Source organism: Scyliorhinus canicula, chromosome 10 (genome assembly GCF_902713615.1).
Source record: "Scyliorhinus canicula chromosome 10, sScyCan1.1, whole genome shotgun sequence".
In the NCBI taxonomy this organism is placed as follows: domain Eukaryota; kingdom Metazoa; phylum Chordata; class Chondrichthyes; order Carcharhiniformes; family Scyliorhinidae; genus Scyliorhinus; species Scyliorhinus canicula.
Genome location: NC_052155.1, coordinates 125683689 through 125700031, shown reverse-complemented (window position 1 = coordinate 125700031; position 16343 = coordinate 125683689). Strand labels below are relative to the sequence as shown.

Genomic DNA, 16343 nt, shown 5'->3' with positions numbered 1-16343 from the left:
GAAAGTTCTGCCAAAGCCAAGTGACTCTGAGGGGAGTGCCAGCTAGTGCTGCCTCGTAATTTTGTGGGCTCGGGCGTGTGCATGTGCAGTAGCACAGTACCAAATGAGCAGACACGAAATACGCAGCCAAAAATCCAAATCCAAATCCAAGACGAAATACATCCCTGGGACGTCTGGCCCAAGTCAAGGGATAATAAGCCAAATTAAGCGAAAGCCCAGAAATCCTGAGGCGGTTGGTCACCCTGGTTTGATAGTCACTGCGTGGGATCTCGTTTCAGTAAAGCTAGCGAGCTGTGGGCGGCAGTGGTGGTGATTGTGGGAATGGAGGTTGTGGTGCAGTAAGCCACCTGAGGCTTTTGAAAAATCAGTTGGCTTGGACCCTGATGTGGCCTGAAGATAGGCCCTGAAAGGCAGGGGTCGATGAATGGTAATCGTGTGAGTCTATGTTGGAAGTGGACCGCAGCCCCAGGTGGAACATTCATTTCCCCTGGTTACACATTAAGTTTAAAAAAAAACTACGATTTTGTTGGCAGCCTTTGATGGTCTCTTTAAATGCATGCTCTGCCCAATTTCTCCCAGGGTTGGGAACTTGACCCTAAAACAGGCATATTTCCAGGGTACGGATGCAGGATTCGCCCTGGGATACTGCAGCCCAAAAGGCATTCTCCAAACACTCAGTAACATTTAAAAATCAAGCATGACAGGGCAGCACAGTGGCGCAGTGGGTTAGCCCTGCAGCCTCATGGCGCCGAGGTCCCAGGTACGATCCCGGCTCTGGGTCACTGTCCGTGTGGAGTTTGCACATTCTCCCCGTGTCTGCGTGAGTTTCGCCCCCACAACCCAAAGATGTGCAGGGTAGGTGGATTGGCCATGCTAAATTGCCCCTTAATTGAAAAAAATTAATTGGGTACTCTAAATTTAGAAAAAATAAAATCAAGCATGACATGGACCAGTTTCTCCCCCACTCTTTGGAAATCACAGATCTTTTCTGAAATTTCTTCTGTCTGAGCATTAGTCAAATATCCACCTCAGTTTATTTCTGGACACTGTGGTTGTCATTTGCTAAGAATTCCATGGATTTGTTTGAATGAATTTAAACCTAACAGTCACGTTGAATCTTGAAATGTTAAAATTATATATATGGACAAAGTGTACTAAAATAAGTCAAAGAATACAAATGGAAATCTTTACAGCTAATTAATTTTCAAAGCTTCATCTTGCAGCAGTGTTGAATTGAGAATTGCTGTAAGTATCTGCTGACACTTAATCACTCCCTCTGTTTCAGCAGTACATTTTTCTCAGTTATTTTAACAAGTTCAATCATGTTGCTTCTCGTGCAGATATTAGTTAATCTGAAATAACACTCTCATCTGTTTAAAAATAAAACCATTGAAATTAATTGCATCCTCATGTAATGACCTGGATTTTGTAGACAGTAATGAAGAAAAGCGGCTGATTCTTCATTCTGTTTACAGCTGTTCACAGATTTTCCTTCTGGGTTCTTGACAGTCACCTAATAGTTCTGAGAGATAATTTCCAGGATAATCAAAAGATTGAAGCATCTTCACTGAGACACACACGGCTGGATCTTGCAGTCTCCAAAAGGGGACCGAATGAAGGCGGGATGGCAAATAAATGGCTGCTGAATAGCATGGGCAATAGTTACACCTCCATTTCTGCAGGCTGCCATTTTCTGGAGCACGGGTAGGGCCCAGGGAAAAAAGCAGGTCCACCTTTATCGAAATGCTTACGGTGAGATCTTGAAGGTTGTTTTCCGGGATAGATGGGCGGGCTTCGGAAGCCCTTGAAATCTCCGTTCAGTGAAAAGAGGCAGGAACCGCCAAGGAGGCCTTTCAGGAAGCCGGGGAGCCTCTTGAAAAGCTGGAAGGTTTTCTGGGGGTTTAATAGTGGCATTGAAGGCAAGTTAACATTGAGGGAGTTTGGTGAGGTGAGGTGGTAGAGGCAGACTCCATGGAACGCCCAAATTTTGGGTTGGCATCAATTTTGATGGACCTTCTCAGAGGGCCCAGGTAGCTCATATCAACATTTTTAAAGGGCAGCAACTGAGGCTCAGCACTCTTTGATCATCGGAGCTCTTGAGAAGAATAGCGGCCAAAGCAAGCCTGTAGTTGTTTCTTGACTGGATGCACTCTTGAGCTGGATGCATTACTGTATAGTTTCACTTATATATATACTACAGTTTTGACTATGTAGTTTGCTGTTTATGGTTTTGTTGAGTCCTTCATTATATTGGTTCAACAGGTTTATCGGATAATCTTCTGTCTTCGTGGTCCATCCAATTTCTTTTCCTAGTTTCCGGGTGTACAATGAATGATTAATCCACTCCTAGCCCACCAAAAGTGAAAGCCTAAGTACTAAGACACCAATATCCCTTTCAATTTTATCCTTAGTTATTTAAACATCAGTCATTAAATATGCACGTTCTCCAATTTACCTTTTTGCACGCATTATTTTACACTTTGCCTCAAATATAATTTGCTGTTGTTCACATATTTTATTAAGTTCACTGTAGTTTCGGGGCTGCTTCCTCAGATTCCTACATTTGTACCTTTTGTACCATTTGCAATTGTAACTAGACGATTGAGTTGGAACATGTTACAAATATTGAACCATGTGCCATCACAATTAACAGCCCCCCCCCAGCCACTGCTCAATTCACCATGCCTCCATCATTCAGGAACAACAATGCCCATCAATTAGGACTTGTACCTAACATTCAAATTTCCACCTCATCCTCTCACACCATTGTTGCAAGGCTCATGCCCGCATCTCACAGATTGCACACACTGCCGCTATTTAACCATGACATGTACATCTCCCAAATATATTGCACAATGTTCAGACAACTGCTTCTTTTTGCACCAAGCGTTTTGTTGTGTTCAACCATCAGGCTGCTTCTGTATCCGTGCCCATTAAGTTCTTCATCTGAGGCCTCTGCAGCAGGACTAATGTGTTATCCTCACTCTTTACACTGGCTGAAGTGCACCTGAACCCAGTGCCTTGCCTGATGAATGTCTCAGTTTCTGTTGCAGTGTGTGAGGGAGAAAAATATAGCTATTTGGCTATAGTGTCCTTCACTCTGACTCTTGAGAAAACCAGACAAAGATTATTGGAATTTCAAACAAGGCCTTTATTTTGTAAAAGGTATTTTATTAAGGTATTTATAATTTTATAATAATAGCAGTAAATAGTACAAATACAAATATGAACATAGTGCATAAACCACCTGCATCCCTAACAAATCCCACCTACCCTAAACAGAAACTAGCCTAACACCCCCCCCCACCCCCCTTTTTCTTATTGCTTCTGCTGACAGTTAGTTTTCCCCAAAGAAGTCAACAAACGGCTGCCACCTCCTGACGTACCCTAGCATTGACCCACTTAAGGTGAACTTCATTTTCTCAAGTCTGAGAAACCCAGCCATGTCTCTAACTCAGATCTCTGATTTTGGGGGCTTAGAGTCCATCCACGCAAGCAGTATCTGTCTCCGGGCTACCAAGGAGTCAAAGGCCAGACGACAGCCTCTCTCACCCCCTGGACTCCCGGATCTTCAGCACTGCAAAAATCGCCACATCTGGACTTGGCACCACCCTTGTTTTTAGCACCGTGGACATGACCTCTGCAAATCCCTGCCAGAATCCCCTAAACTTCGGACATGCCCAGAACATGTGGACATGGTTTGCTGGCCTTCCCACAAATCTATCCCAAACAACTTGCTCATCTGGGCCACCGTCATGTGTGCCCGGTGAACGACCTTAAATTGTACATGATGAGGACGTGTTGACTCTGCTCAAAGCAGACCCACAGACCTGCCGTTATCTCTCTCATTCGCCCCCCAGCTCCTCTTCCCATTTGCACTTTAGCTCCTCTATCTGAGTTGCCTCCGACTCCATGAGTTCTTTATAGATATTCGAGACCTCCCCCTCTACCACCCGCATTCTAGAAAGTACCCTGTCCTGTATCCCCCGTGGCGGGAGGAGCGGAAAGGTAAAAACCTACCTGAATCCCGTGTTTGCGGATATCTAAACCATTCCCTCCCTGCAATTTAAATTTCTCCTCTAAATCCTCCAAACAGGAAAAGCTCCCATCTCTGAATAAATCTCCCATTCTCTCCATTGCTGTTCTCTGCCATCTCCGGAACCCCCATCTAGCCTCCCCGGAAGAAACCGATGATTATTACGAATTGGAGCTCAGACCAATGCTCCATCCACTCTCATATGCTTCGTTCACTGCCCCCAGACTCTCAAGGGCCACCACTACCACCGGGCTTGTGGAGTACCCGGCAGGCGAGAACAGCAGAGGTGCTGTTATCAATGCCTCCGAACTTGTGTCCTTACACAACGCCGCCTGAACTCGCTCCCACGCCGATCTACCCACCCCACTACCCACTTCCTAATCATGGCTATGTTTGCCGCCCAGTAATAGTTGCTAACGTTCGGCAGCGCTAACTCACCCTCCGCCCGACTGCGCTCCAGCAACAATTTCTTCACTCGCGGGGTTTTACCCACCCTCACAAAGCCAGAAATCACCTTATTTACCCGTTTAAAAAAGGCCTTTGGGATAAAGATGGGGAGGCACTGGAAAACAAACAGAAATCTCAGGAGAATCGTCATTTTCACCGTCTGTACCCTGCCCGCCAGTGACAGCGGGATCATGTCCCACCTTCGAAAGTCCTCCTTCCACTAGCCGGGTCAAATTTAGTTTCTGTAACAGCTCCCATTCCTGTGCCACCTGGATTTCCAAATAGCGGGAGCTCCCTCCCACCACTCTGAACGGCAGCTCGCCCAGTCTCCTCTCTGATGCACGATCAGTCACTACTGAAGCAAGATTGTAGTCCAATTGAAGGCTTTAATGAACAAGTAGTTACCCCAGCAGCTCCGGTACAGAATGACTGCTGTGGGTGGTACACAGACTCTTATGCTCCGCCTGCTGGGTGGAACCAGCAGGCAGGTTCTACCACTCATACTACAGTATAAGGTACAGCAGCGGGGAGAGGAGACAACAAGGCCTTTATTTTAAGCTATAGCATGGACTCCAGTGCTCCAACTAATGGCACACACCAGAGTTCTGATTCAGGGATTGCACAGACAGTTATACCTTTTGGTTCGATGACAAGAAATTAGCATGTACCAGTCGTTATACTTATTCGAAGATGACCAGTATCCAATCCTAGCAAATTGTTTATATTACTTCATCGGTTTCCCACAGAAGGATCTGACCAATTGCAGAAAATCTACACTTGCCTACAGTATCCAATGGATACAAAGGCACATATGCACAGCTACACTACCAGTACACGCATGTCCAGTGAGTTATTGTCCTCCTCTGAACTCTTGCCATCTTAAACTGTTAACTGGACAGCAGTGATGTGTGGTTGAAGAGCTGCATTGTCCAGTGTCTCTGCAGCTGTGAGTACCTTAGGTATATAGAGTATAATTGCAGTCAATGATTTTTAACCCTTTCAGCAACTAGTGGATATGATCAAACCTATATTAGCCCTATTCATCGAATTCGGATATAATGTCTAGAACTACACCCCTTCACAGTGCACACAGCTTTATCCAAATGTCTGAATAATGCGGTGGAAAAGCTCACCTTGCAGCATGCAAGCTCAGAATGCAGCCATTGTGTTCAGAGGAGTCTCCAGGGTGCCATGACAGTCAGCAATTGGTCCTCTAACAGTGGAGCATGAACATGTCGCCCCCTCTCAGGAAGACAGCATTCAACTTCCTATCAACACCACCAGTGCCCTTGCTGTTTCTTACCAGACAAGCAACCCAGAGTGCTGTCACGCATGCTGAGATGAGGCAATCTTAAGATCGGCACAGCACTGCAGGAGGCCTCCCCTCCCATACGCATCTCTATTGAAGGTCAACTGCCTCCATCAGCCATACTACAGCCACTGGGGTAGCATTTTGGAGCAGTACCGGCAAAGGTATGGAAGACAGGCGGAAGAGAATGCACAAGAATAATTGGTTTAAGTTTGGAAGCAATATGAACTTAAACTAAGCATGTACCATTAACCTCAACTCCAATTGTCCATTCACCAACAGTCCCACATTCCTTACCTTTCTTCTGTCACTCACCATAATATCATTCTGTTAGTCACAATGCAAAAAGAAAAACCAACACAAAATACACATTCCTAATAAAATTTGGAAATTAAGTTTGGAAGCATATTATTATAATTGCCCTTATTTAAGTTAAAGACACTGATTATGGACCTATGACATTGACCTCAAACTATATCTAGAATTTTATCATATTGCCGTCCATTACCATTGAAAGCATTGTGCATGTTAAGCATGGCATTCTGCACCATGGAGGTTCCTGCAATCCTTGCAAATCCTTGAATTGCACCCACCCTGGCTCCAACATCTGATATTAGAAGAGGAGAAATTACAGATAAATCTCAAACGTCACGGACTTCCGGTGACAGCGGGTGGGAGGCAGCCGTACATTGGAGGGCTCCCGCTCGGGAACGGCATTTTCGGGGTCTAACGCCTGTCCCGGGGTAACAGAGGCAGCAAAAGCAGGAAGAAGGCAGAGTGAAGAACGATGTCGAGAACAAGTAAAAAAACGGCCGTGAAAAAAACAGCTGAAAGTCCGGAGGGGAGTGGAATGGTCACTGCGGGTATGGCAAGGAAAATGGAGACTGGGGCACCAGGGGAGACCGCATTGCCCACGGCTGAAGAAATTACTAAGGTGATGTCCGCAGAGCTCGAAAGGTAGTTTACAAAACACATGGAGGCGGTGAGGAAGGAGATGGGGGCGGTATTGAAAGTGCTGGTGGAGGAGGCGATTGCCCTGGTGAGGGCGGAGGTATTGAACGCAGTGGAGGTACGGGAGCAAGGTGAGGCGCTGAAGGAAGTGGAAGAGACATTGTTACAGCACAGCGATCAACTTACCTTGATGGGGAAGGAGATGCGGAAGGTGATAGAGATCAACGAGGGTCTGCGAGCCAAAATGGACGACTTGGACAACAGATCCAGGTGACAGAATCTGAGGATTGTGGGTCTTTTCGAAGGAGTGGAAGGCCCGAGGCCGACTGAGTATTTTGCCACGATGTTGGTGAAACTATTGGGGGAGGGCGATGATCCCTCCGGCTATGAACTGGATCAGGCTCATCGGTCATGGAGGCCTGTACCAAAGGAGAGTGAGCTGCCAAGAGTAGTGACTCTGTGTTTTCGTAGGTACAGTGTGAAGGAGAGGGTCCTGTGATGGGTGAAGCAGAAGTGGGTGGTGCAGTGGGCTGGAGCTGGTATGCGCATATATCAGGACTTTACAGTGGAGCTGGCGAGGAGGCGGGCTGCCTTCAGCGGGTGAAGAAGGCGCTGTACATCAGTAAGGTGCGGTGCGGCATAGTATACCCAGCTAAATTGAGGGTGACCGACAAATCCAAGGACTTTTATTTCGGGACGCCGAAAGCAGCGGAGGAGTTTACGAAGGCAGAAGGACTGTGGCTGAATTGAGAAGTGGTCATGTACTGATGAAGCCTCACGTAACTGTATTTTTTCACTGCGGCGGGTGTAGGTGCTAAATGAGCCAACGTTGTCTATACTTGGACAAGGGAAGAGAGGGGATTTTCACTTGCAATGAGGGTTCTTTGGAGCTTGGGTGTGTATGCGGCGTTTCTGTACTAAAGGGGATTTCTTGGTTTTCCTGGGGCCGGGCAAGGGGGAAAGCGACCCGAACGGGGGCCACAACGCTGGCCAGTTTAAGCCGGCCAGTGAACGGGAGTGAGGTGGGGGGGAGGGGCTGCGGCCATCGGAGCCTGGCAGAATAGGGCGCGATGAGTCTAGCTGGGGTGGAAAGATGGGGAGAAGGAACGGAGGTTGGGGGGAGGATTTTTGCAAGAGGAAGTGGAGGGGGGTGGGGGGGGGGACTTGCAATGCACGGATGTCATCTACGGTACTTTTTCGGGAGATTGGATGGCATTGAATGTTAGAGGGAGGGGGGGTGGGAGGGACTCTATAAGCTAATGGTGACCATAGGCGATTCCTAATTCCTTTCTCTTTTATTACTCCTTGGTTTGTCCCACCGTGGGAGGGTTTGTTCTATTTGATGTTTATATTGTCAGGTGGGTCACTGCTTGGGGTGCTGGGAGGATGGAATCGTTGCTGTTGATAAGGAAATTGACTTTGTATTTGTTACCATTTGCTGCTTGTGGGTGGGGTGTAAATTCTGGAGAAAATGTGAAAATGGAGAATAAAAATATTTTACAAAATCCTTGAATTGCTCTACTTCTCTATTGTGAGAAGAAACAAAATTAAGTTATCTGTCTTGGCTGAGAGTGCCTCCCGAACGCACACAGTTCATTGGGGCCAAGATCTGTGGGATATTCCCTTTGCTCCAATGGTACCCTGAAAGCAGCCGTGCACAAATATTCATAGTTACAGTCACCTTCAGTGACACAGGCAACCTGTTCCTTGTCCAACTCTGAAACTGGAGGTATGAGTGTAGAAGCTGGCAGATTTCAGTGATAGTAATTGCTCTGTTCATGTAGAAGAATTTATCAACTGATATCCTGGGTAGTTATGGCCTGGTGCTGAGAGCCCGACTCTCACTTCTGCTCCTCCCTCTTCCAGCAACTTGTCCTGCACCATGTAACCTCTGTTCATTCGAACATAGAACATATAGTGCAGAAGGAGGCCATTCGCCCATCAAGTCTGCACCGACCCACTTAAGCCGTCACTTCCACCCTATCCCCATAACCCAATAACCCCTCCTAACCGTTTTGGTCACTAAGGGCAATTTATCATGGCCAATCCACCTAACCTGCATGTCTTTGGACTGTGGGAGGAAACCCACGCAGACACGGGAAGAACGTGCTGCACAGACAGTGAGCCAGCTGGGAATCGAACCTGGGAACTGGTGCTGTGAAGCCACAGTGCTATCCACTTGTGCTACCATGCTGCCCGTGCATTCTCTTAGTCATGCCTCATACCTGTGGACAACTGTTTTTTGCAGATCCTTGAAGGCAGCAAAATACACCCCAGCACCTGTCTTATCATTCCCTTTCGGCTATTGAAATGACAATGAAAAGCACCAAAAATATGTAGACATTTGGCAATAGCCGCAAGAGAAAAACTGGCAATTGACCTTTAAATAGTTGATGATCCTTGAGTTTTCCTTTTCTGAAATGAATATAAGTATCAAAACAATAAAGTTCCGTGAACACAATCTTTCCCTCCCAAAGCAATTTAATAACAGAATTATTCACTTATCTCCAGAACTGCAATTGAGCAATGTTGGATTATTTGCTGACATGGATGTGGATTTTCAGTGCAAAGTGATGGTAGCAGTGGGATTAGCACTTGTTAACTCTGCTTTCTCACTGAATTACTAGTCTCTTCCTACTGACTTCCTGATGTTACCAATGCAAACTGAACAAATAAAATATAATGGGAAGAAGAAAAGTTAGGGTCATGAGTCAAGTGCTCTGTAAATATCATGCTGATGTGAAATGGGCAAAACTCTTGAGGACATCACAGGGACTTTCTAGATTGTCACCATTTCCATCTGTTTCTGACTTGCCACTTACAAAGCCGATGCCATAGGGGAGCGAAGACAGGAACACAATTAATCGATACACTACCAAGTGTTACAACTCTGAGTGAATCAGGCAGGAGCCAGTGTATTGATGGAGGCAGAAGGACACCAGTCGAATGGTGCATACCAGTCTCTGAATTCATGGATGTGGGCCCCAAGATCAGGAAAGTGAGGAGGATTTTTTTTTTACAAGCTGAACTCCTTGCTCAGGGATTCAGATTAACAAAGTGGGTTGATATGTGGGGTCCTGGTCACCCCTACATTGTCAGGTGAGTGCTGGTGATACCACCCTTGTTGCCGTTTTGATCAGCTGCCCCATAGTAATTAGATGCTGCATTGTTGGTCAGAATCTACACTGGGTGGTGTGGTGCTAATTAATTTTAGCCCCAATAAATGGAATTGCCATTCTTTTTCTTGGTCATTAAATGTGTTAGTGATGGTGAGATTGTCTCAGTACCATAATTAACACTACGGGTGGGTTTTCAAAAGTATAGAAACAGTAAATATTGAATGTGTTTTCCCCTTCTCTTTCAGATCCATTTTGATGGTTGGAGTTATAATTACGATCTTTGGTTTGATGCAGATCACCATGATATTCACCCTGCTGGATGGTGTGCCAAGACAGGTCACCCACTGCAGCCACCACTGAGTAAGGAAATAAAAAAACTTTCAGATTACATTTCACTTCATATTTAGAGGAACAGATATGTTTTGCATAATGCACGAGGCCGTGACACAGTCGGTACATAGCGGGAGAGGACACCCCTGGACTTACTGATGGCCGAGTCGCCTCCGGTGATCTGGAGACATTGCGATCAGGATCCTGCCTACTATGGGCAGGACCTAGTTTTGCACACTTAAGTGGATTCTAAAACCACTTGAGCATGCTGATGCCGGATCTAACTATCTGCCTGCCTGCACTGGCCTTTTCAGGGAGACTACAGCCATGTATGATTAGTACCAGTCCAAGCAAATGTAGACCAGGCGGATCGGCATCTGGGGGATCTCCCAGGCCATTGGGGCAAAAGAGGGCAATGGAAGGCCTGAAAAGGGGGAGGTGCTCTCAGCAACCCCATAGCAGGGTGTCCTGACTTGGGGGGTGGGGGATAATGCCCATGTGTGTGAGGGGTGACATTGCCCATGGGTGAGGTTGTGGGGACACTCCAGCTCACTTAGAGATTGGGCACCCATTCAAAATGGTCGCCGATCTCTGAGGAGCTGGCCAGCGGTTTCAGCTCCCCAGTGATGAAAAAATTCCAAGTGTGGGATAGTCCAGAGAGAAACTCCCCAGGGCCCTACAAAGTGACTAAATGTGGTTAGATAGCAGTGGGAAACTCGCAGACAGAGACAGGGAGAAACCTGTCTGAAATGACACTTAGAATCTTTTCCGTTGGATTGCACCCACAGTTTCCTCTATTTCCTGAATATCCATGTGGATAATATTACATGCTTTTTCATTAATTCTGTGTGCCTTTATTTTTCCTTTTCAGCTTCACAAGACCTTTCGGCAGCTCCTAGCCCAGGAGGATGTCCAACACCTGGATGCAAAGGCGTTGGACACATCAAAGGTGCCCGATACACAGGTCATCATAGGTGAGTGATAAATGTCTTTAGTTTCAGACATGCTGACATTTTGAATGCTCTTTCATGCTTTCATTATTGTGTGCAGAGTAGCAATGTCCCTTCTTTCATACTGCTTTAATATTGGCATGTCTGGGGACTAGGTTCAACTGTTTGCTATTTGATTTAAAGAAGATCTAATTTCCCTTGCTTTGAGAACCAAAGTGTTGAACTGGAGGAGTGCCTCAATTTGCAGATTTATGCAACCTGCTGTCCAGATTTGGTGGGGGCTGTTCATCCATTTAGAGGCCTATCTGGAAATTGTGTCCCTGAGGCTGAGATTCCTCTCTCCTGCATGCTTCTCTCTCTCTCTCTCTCTCTCTCTCTCTCTCTCTCTCTCTCTCTCTCTCCCCCCCCCCCCCCCAATATGCGCACCTAGTAAGTGAACATCACCCTCAATCTACCCCCCCCCCCCCCAATATGCGCACCTAGTAAGTGAACATCACCCTCAATCTAGTGTAATTTAATCGCTTTGGGCAAAAGTTCCACAAATCTGAATGCTGAGGGTTGAGTTGTGAAAAGACTGGGGCCAGTGCAGGTGTTGAGATCTGGGGCTGGAGGGAATATTTGGGAGGTTCTTGAGTCGGGGAAAATAGTTCCTTGTTCTGGCCCAGCCGGAAAATAGTTCTCTGCAAAAATGGAAGCTCATGGCAGTGTTCTGTTACTGGTTGCAGGGACAACTCACTCACCTGCAGAGATGGAGGAAAGAGCACCAGAGGTTGGGTTTAGAAAGTCAGGCTACTGGAAGAGGTTGTGAGGAGAGTTGGTGGTATGCCAGCATGCTGGAGATAAATCGAGGCAGGGCAGGAGAAGCAAGGGGTGGCAAGGACAGCACTATGAGCCTAAGGCATAAGATGGCAGGAGCTAGCTTCAGTTTTGGAGGCTAGGCTTTCAAAGCCCTTCGACTTGTGATCCTGTGAAGAACAGTGCCGTCACTCTTACAAATACAAATCAATTACTGGGAGGACCCAAAGCTGGAATTTGGTATGTGTGAATAATGAGTAAATCAAATAGACTGAGAAAGGACGAGTTTTGGTGTGACAGGCAAGCATGATGAAAAATGTGCGACTGCGAAACCTGAAACACTGTTATAATGTCGGAAAGGCGGGAGTTAATTAATGTAGAACAAATTCCCACAACAACAGTGTGGCAATGACTAGGTAACCTGTTCTTGTGATGTTGATTGAGGGATCAGTATTGGCCAGGACACTGGGAATAATTTACTGCTGCTCTTCAAAATAGTCATGGTGTGGAGATGTTGGCGTTGGACTGGGATGAGCACAGTAGGAAGTTTTACAACATCAGGTTAAAGTCCAACAGGTTTGCGTCGAATCACTAGCTTTCAGAGCACTGCTCATTCACCTGAGGAAGGAGCAGTGCTCCGAAAGCTAGTGATTCGAAACAAACCTGTTGAGCTTCAAAATAGCGCCTTGGGATCTTTACACCTGAGCAGGCAGTTGGGAGCTTGGTTTAACATCTAACCGGCAACTCTGACAAGGCAGCACTTCCTCAATACTGCAATGAAGTGTCAGCCTTGATTTTTGTGCTGAAGCCCTGGAGTGCGACTTGAACTGGGAACCTTGTGATTCAGGTGAACTGTTATGGCTGTGAATAAGTTAGAAAGTATGCTTATTTTTAACAATAGCAATGTCATGTTCTGCCCTGTAGCATTATCAAGGCCACCACCTATGGTGAGAGTTAAGCTAGACTTTGTTTTTTAAAATTAATATTGGGACATCACAAGTGTTAAAAGAAGTTGAACATGAAGTACACCATTCACAAACTGCACTAAATAAAGACAAACGAATGAATGACTAGGGTAGCCCTATGAATGTCGAGGTGGGGTAGTAAAAATCAACTCGCCAAAAGTCTACATTTAACTTGTGTGCATTGGTCTGCCTGTTTGCAGCCACGTCAGGGGGAGTGGGTTGTCTTTTAACATATGCAAATCATTCAGTTGGAGTCATATTTCAGCCGACTTTCAAATTTAATAGAGCATCCATGGGTTTCCTGCACTTCCTGAAATATACCATTGGAAACGAGGGGAGAACTCAGTGACAGTTGAGGGAGCTGATTCCATCTCATGGAAATACTGCACTAAATATGCACCAATCACAGCTTCTTTCTTATTTACTCATGGAAACGGATTTGTACAAGCACTTTTGTTGTTGAGCATTTACTTTGTGCATTTTGGAGATATTCTGAAACACATTAGGATGGGTGGCACTTGAGCTGCCTTAGGTTGAGCTTGGATGAGGGCAATATGGCCAGCAGCATGCTGTTGAGTTACCTGCAGCTGGACAGTAGAGCGGGAACAGCTAAAGGGTGCAATTTAGAGGAGGAGTGACCTGCGGCATCGTCTACAGACAGAGGCTGAGTTTTCCTGACATGTCAGAACAGCAGAGCTTCACAAGGTTCAGGTTGTTAGGTCAAGTGGTAGCAGATATATGCCACCTGCTGGAAGAAGAGCTGCTGCCAGCTGGATCTTGTGGCCACGCTTCACTGCTGTTGAAAAAGTCACCACCGATCTCAGCATAATTTGCTTTAGATTTTTACAGAATATGCGGGATCTTGCAGCCAGCAACTCAAATGCATAACTCGGCTGACTGGATGGGATCAGTTACTTTGGGGAGTTATATGGGCTATTCAGTGGCTTCCAACTGCTATCATAGGGCTTTGAGTTCTGTTCATAAAGTGGATAATGGATGAGGAGAGGCAGTTCAAAGTGGGCCTGTATATGGCTAAGCCGCTAATTGCTTCAGAAGCACCAGTCTGAGGCTTTTTGGGAAAAGCCGCGGGTTCTTTTAACCTGCCTACTCTGGACTTGGCTAGCTTCTGCTTCTGCCTCCAGGCCATTTGGGGCTTGGATCCCAGAAACTCATGCTTGTTTCAAGACAGAAGCAGGATTGCTTCCTGATTTCCACCTCCAAAATGAAAATCCATTCCTTTCTGTCCTTCTCGTAACTTGCATTCCCACCTATCTTTGTAACATCAGAAAATTTGGCTACAACACACTTAGGGCGCGTTTCAACAGCCATGCTGCACCCAAAAAGCAGTTTGCCGCGCCACAGCATGGCCGATAGAAGCCGGGAGACACCGCTCCCGGGATCTACCCAGCTCATAAAGCCTCACAAGATCTAAAGCAATCTCACGAGTGTTGTGATGTAAATCCTGACCATTGTGGGCGGAATCAACTTTTAGCAAATATCCATATTATAGCAAGACAGCTAGTCTTACTCTAATGTGCAGATTCCTGAGTTACCTTAGGCATGGGATCTATCTCCTTTGCCTTGTAGACCTTGGGCGAGCACCGTTCAGTACTGGTCCCCATTAACGGGGACCAAACGGAATAGCACCTGTGGGGGTCTCCCAAGTGGAATGGAGGCCCCAAGTGCATACCCTTTGGGCAAGGTGGTACCCTGGCACTGCTGGTGCTCCTGGGCACCAATGCACTGCCAAGGTGCCAAGCTGGCATTTCTGTGTGCTGGCAATCAGGCCAGGGGTGCCCTGCGTGGTGTTGGGAGCAGGTGTGAGAGTGGGGATGGGACCCTCCCATAGTGTGTTGGGGCTTGGGGAGCAGTCGGGTATCATGAGGGTGGTCTCGAAGATTGGCACATCATTTAAAAATGTCGTCCCACTCTCTCACTATACTGAGCAGTTCCGGTGAGCAGAGCTCCTTGGTGTAGAAAACAGGGCTATGTGCGGCCTTGGCCGTGCGTTCCCCGCTGAGGCCCCTTATTTAATACGAGTGGTGTTTTATAGCCATGTGTTTCTCGGTGCTGCGAGGGCCAGGAAGCATGCAACTAAACATACTCACTACGGGACTTTGTTCCCTTTTAGTTGAATCGCATCCTTAGTCTCTTCATCCAAGTCATTAATACAGATTGTGAATAATTAAGGTTCCAGCACCCACCCCTGTGGCATTCCACTGTTGCTGAACTGAAAATGATCCATTGATCCCAACTCTGTTTCTCGTTTGCTAGTCAGTCATCTATTTGTGCTAATATATTACCCCAAAATCATGGGCTCTTATCTTGTGAAATGACCTTTTGTGTGGCACCTTGTCAAAATGCCTTTTGGAAATCCAAATACATTACATCTACTGGTTCCCATAATCCACCCTGCTTGTTACAAAGAACACTAGTAAATTTGTCAAACAGCATTTCCCTTTCACAAAACCATGTTGTCCGTAACTGATTATATTGTGACTTTCTAGATGTCCTGCTACTATTTCCTTGATGTCCTGCTACTACTTCCTTAATAATACATTCTGGCATTTTCCCAACTACAGATGAGAAGCTAATTGACAAATAGTTCACTGCTTTCTGTTTCCCTCCTCGCTTAAATGGAGATGCTTGATTTGTAGTTTTTCAATTCACTAGGAAATGCCAATTCCAGATTCTAGGGAATTTTTCTTAGGAGTTATAATTAAAGCACACACGATCATTGATATGCACAGTGTAAACCAAGTGATCAAGTACTTTGAGCCTTGCAGAACACTGTTAGAAATCACTTACTAGTCCTGTTGATCTTCCACTTTTGTTTCTGCCTCTATGCCAATTTTGGGTCAAACTGGCCAATTTCCTTTGTATCCCGTGAGCTTTCATTTTTGTAACCAGTCTTCGATGCCTTGTCAAAAGCTTTGCTAAACTCAAGGTGGATGACATCAAAACATCCCTTTGTTGAACTTTCTTTTTAACTCCCAGTCAAAACTGCAGTCAATTAGTCATCCATAGCTTTCTCTCAGCAGATCCATGCTCACTCACTTGATTAATTTATTCATGCCTACTGAAAGATGATTAGCTTTGTGCTTTTGATTTTTTTTCCGCCTAATTTGCCCACTGGCAAGGTTGGGCTGATGATTTTGCAGTTACTTGGTCTAAATCTTTCTCCCTTATTGAGCAACAGTACAAAATGTGCAGACTTTCAACACCACACCTACAGCTTGAGACTGGAGATGTAAATTATGCCAATATCCTCTGCTAGTTCCTCCCTTAGTTCTCTTAATAGTGATAAATTTATCTAGGTATGGTGATTTACCGAGTTTTTAATATACTAACTCACTTAATATTTCCTCTCTCATTATGTTTATTCCATCCAAAATTTCACAGTCCTCCTCCTTAACTACAGTATTTGCATTGCCTGTTATT

General features: G+C 45.9%; 1 protein-coding gene across 7 annotated transcripts in view; it reads left to right on the top strand.

The window, feature by feature from the left end:
- LOC119972654 (lethal(3)malignant brain tumor-like protein 1) overlaps positions 1–16343 on the top strand; it is a 408364-nt gene that overhangs the window by 218844 nt on the left and 173177 nt on the right. For all 7 annotated transcript variants that reach the window (XM_038809722.1, XM_038809716.1, XM_038809720.1 and 4 more), the window contains 2 exons: positions 10108–10222; positions 11064–11166. In XM_038809722.1, the coding sequence (XP_038665650.1) occupies positions 10108–10222; positions 11064–11166 (218 nt within the window). The remainder of the gene's footprint in view (positions 1–10107; positions 10223–11063; positions 11167–16343) is intronic.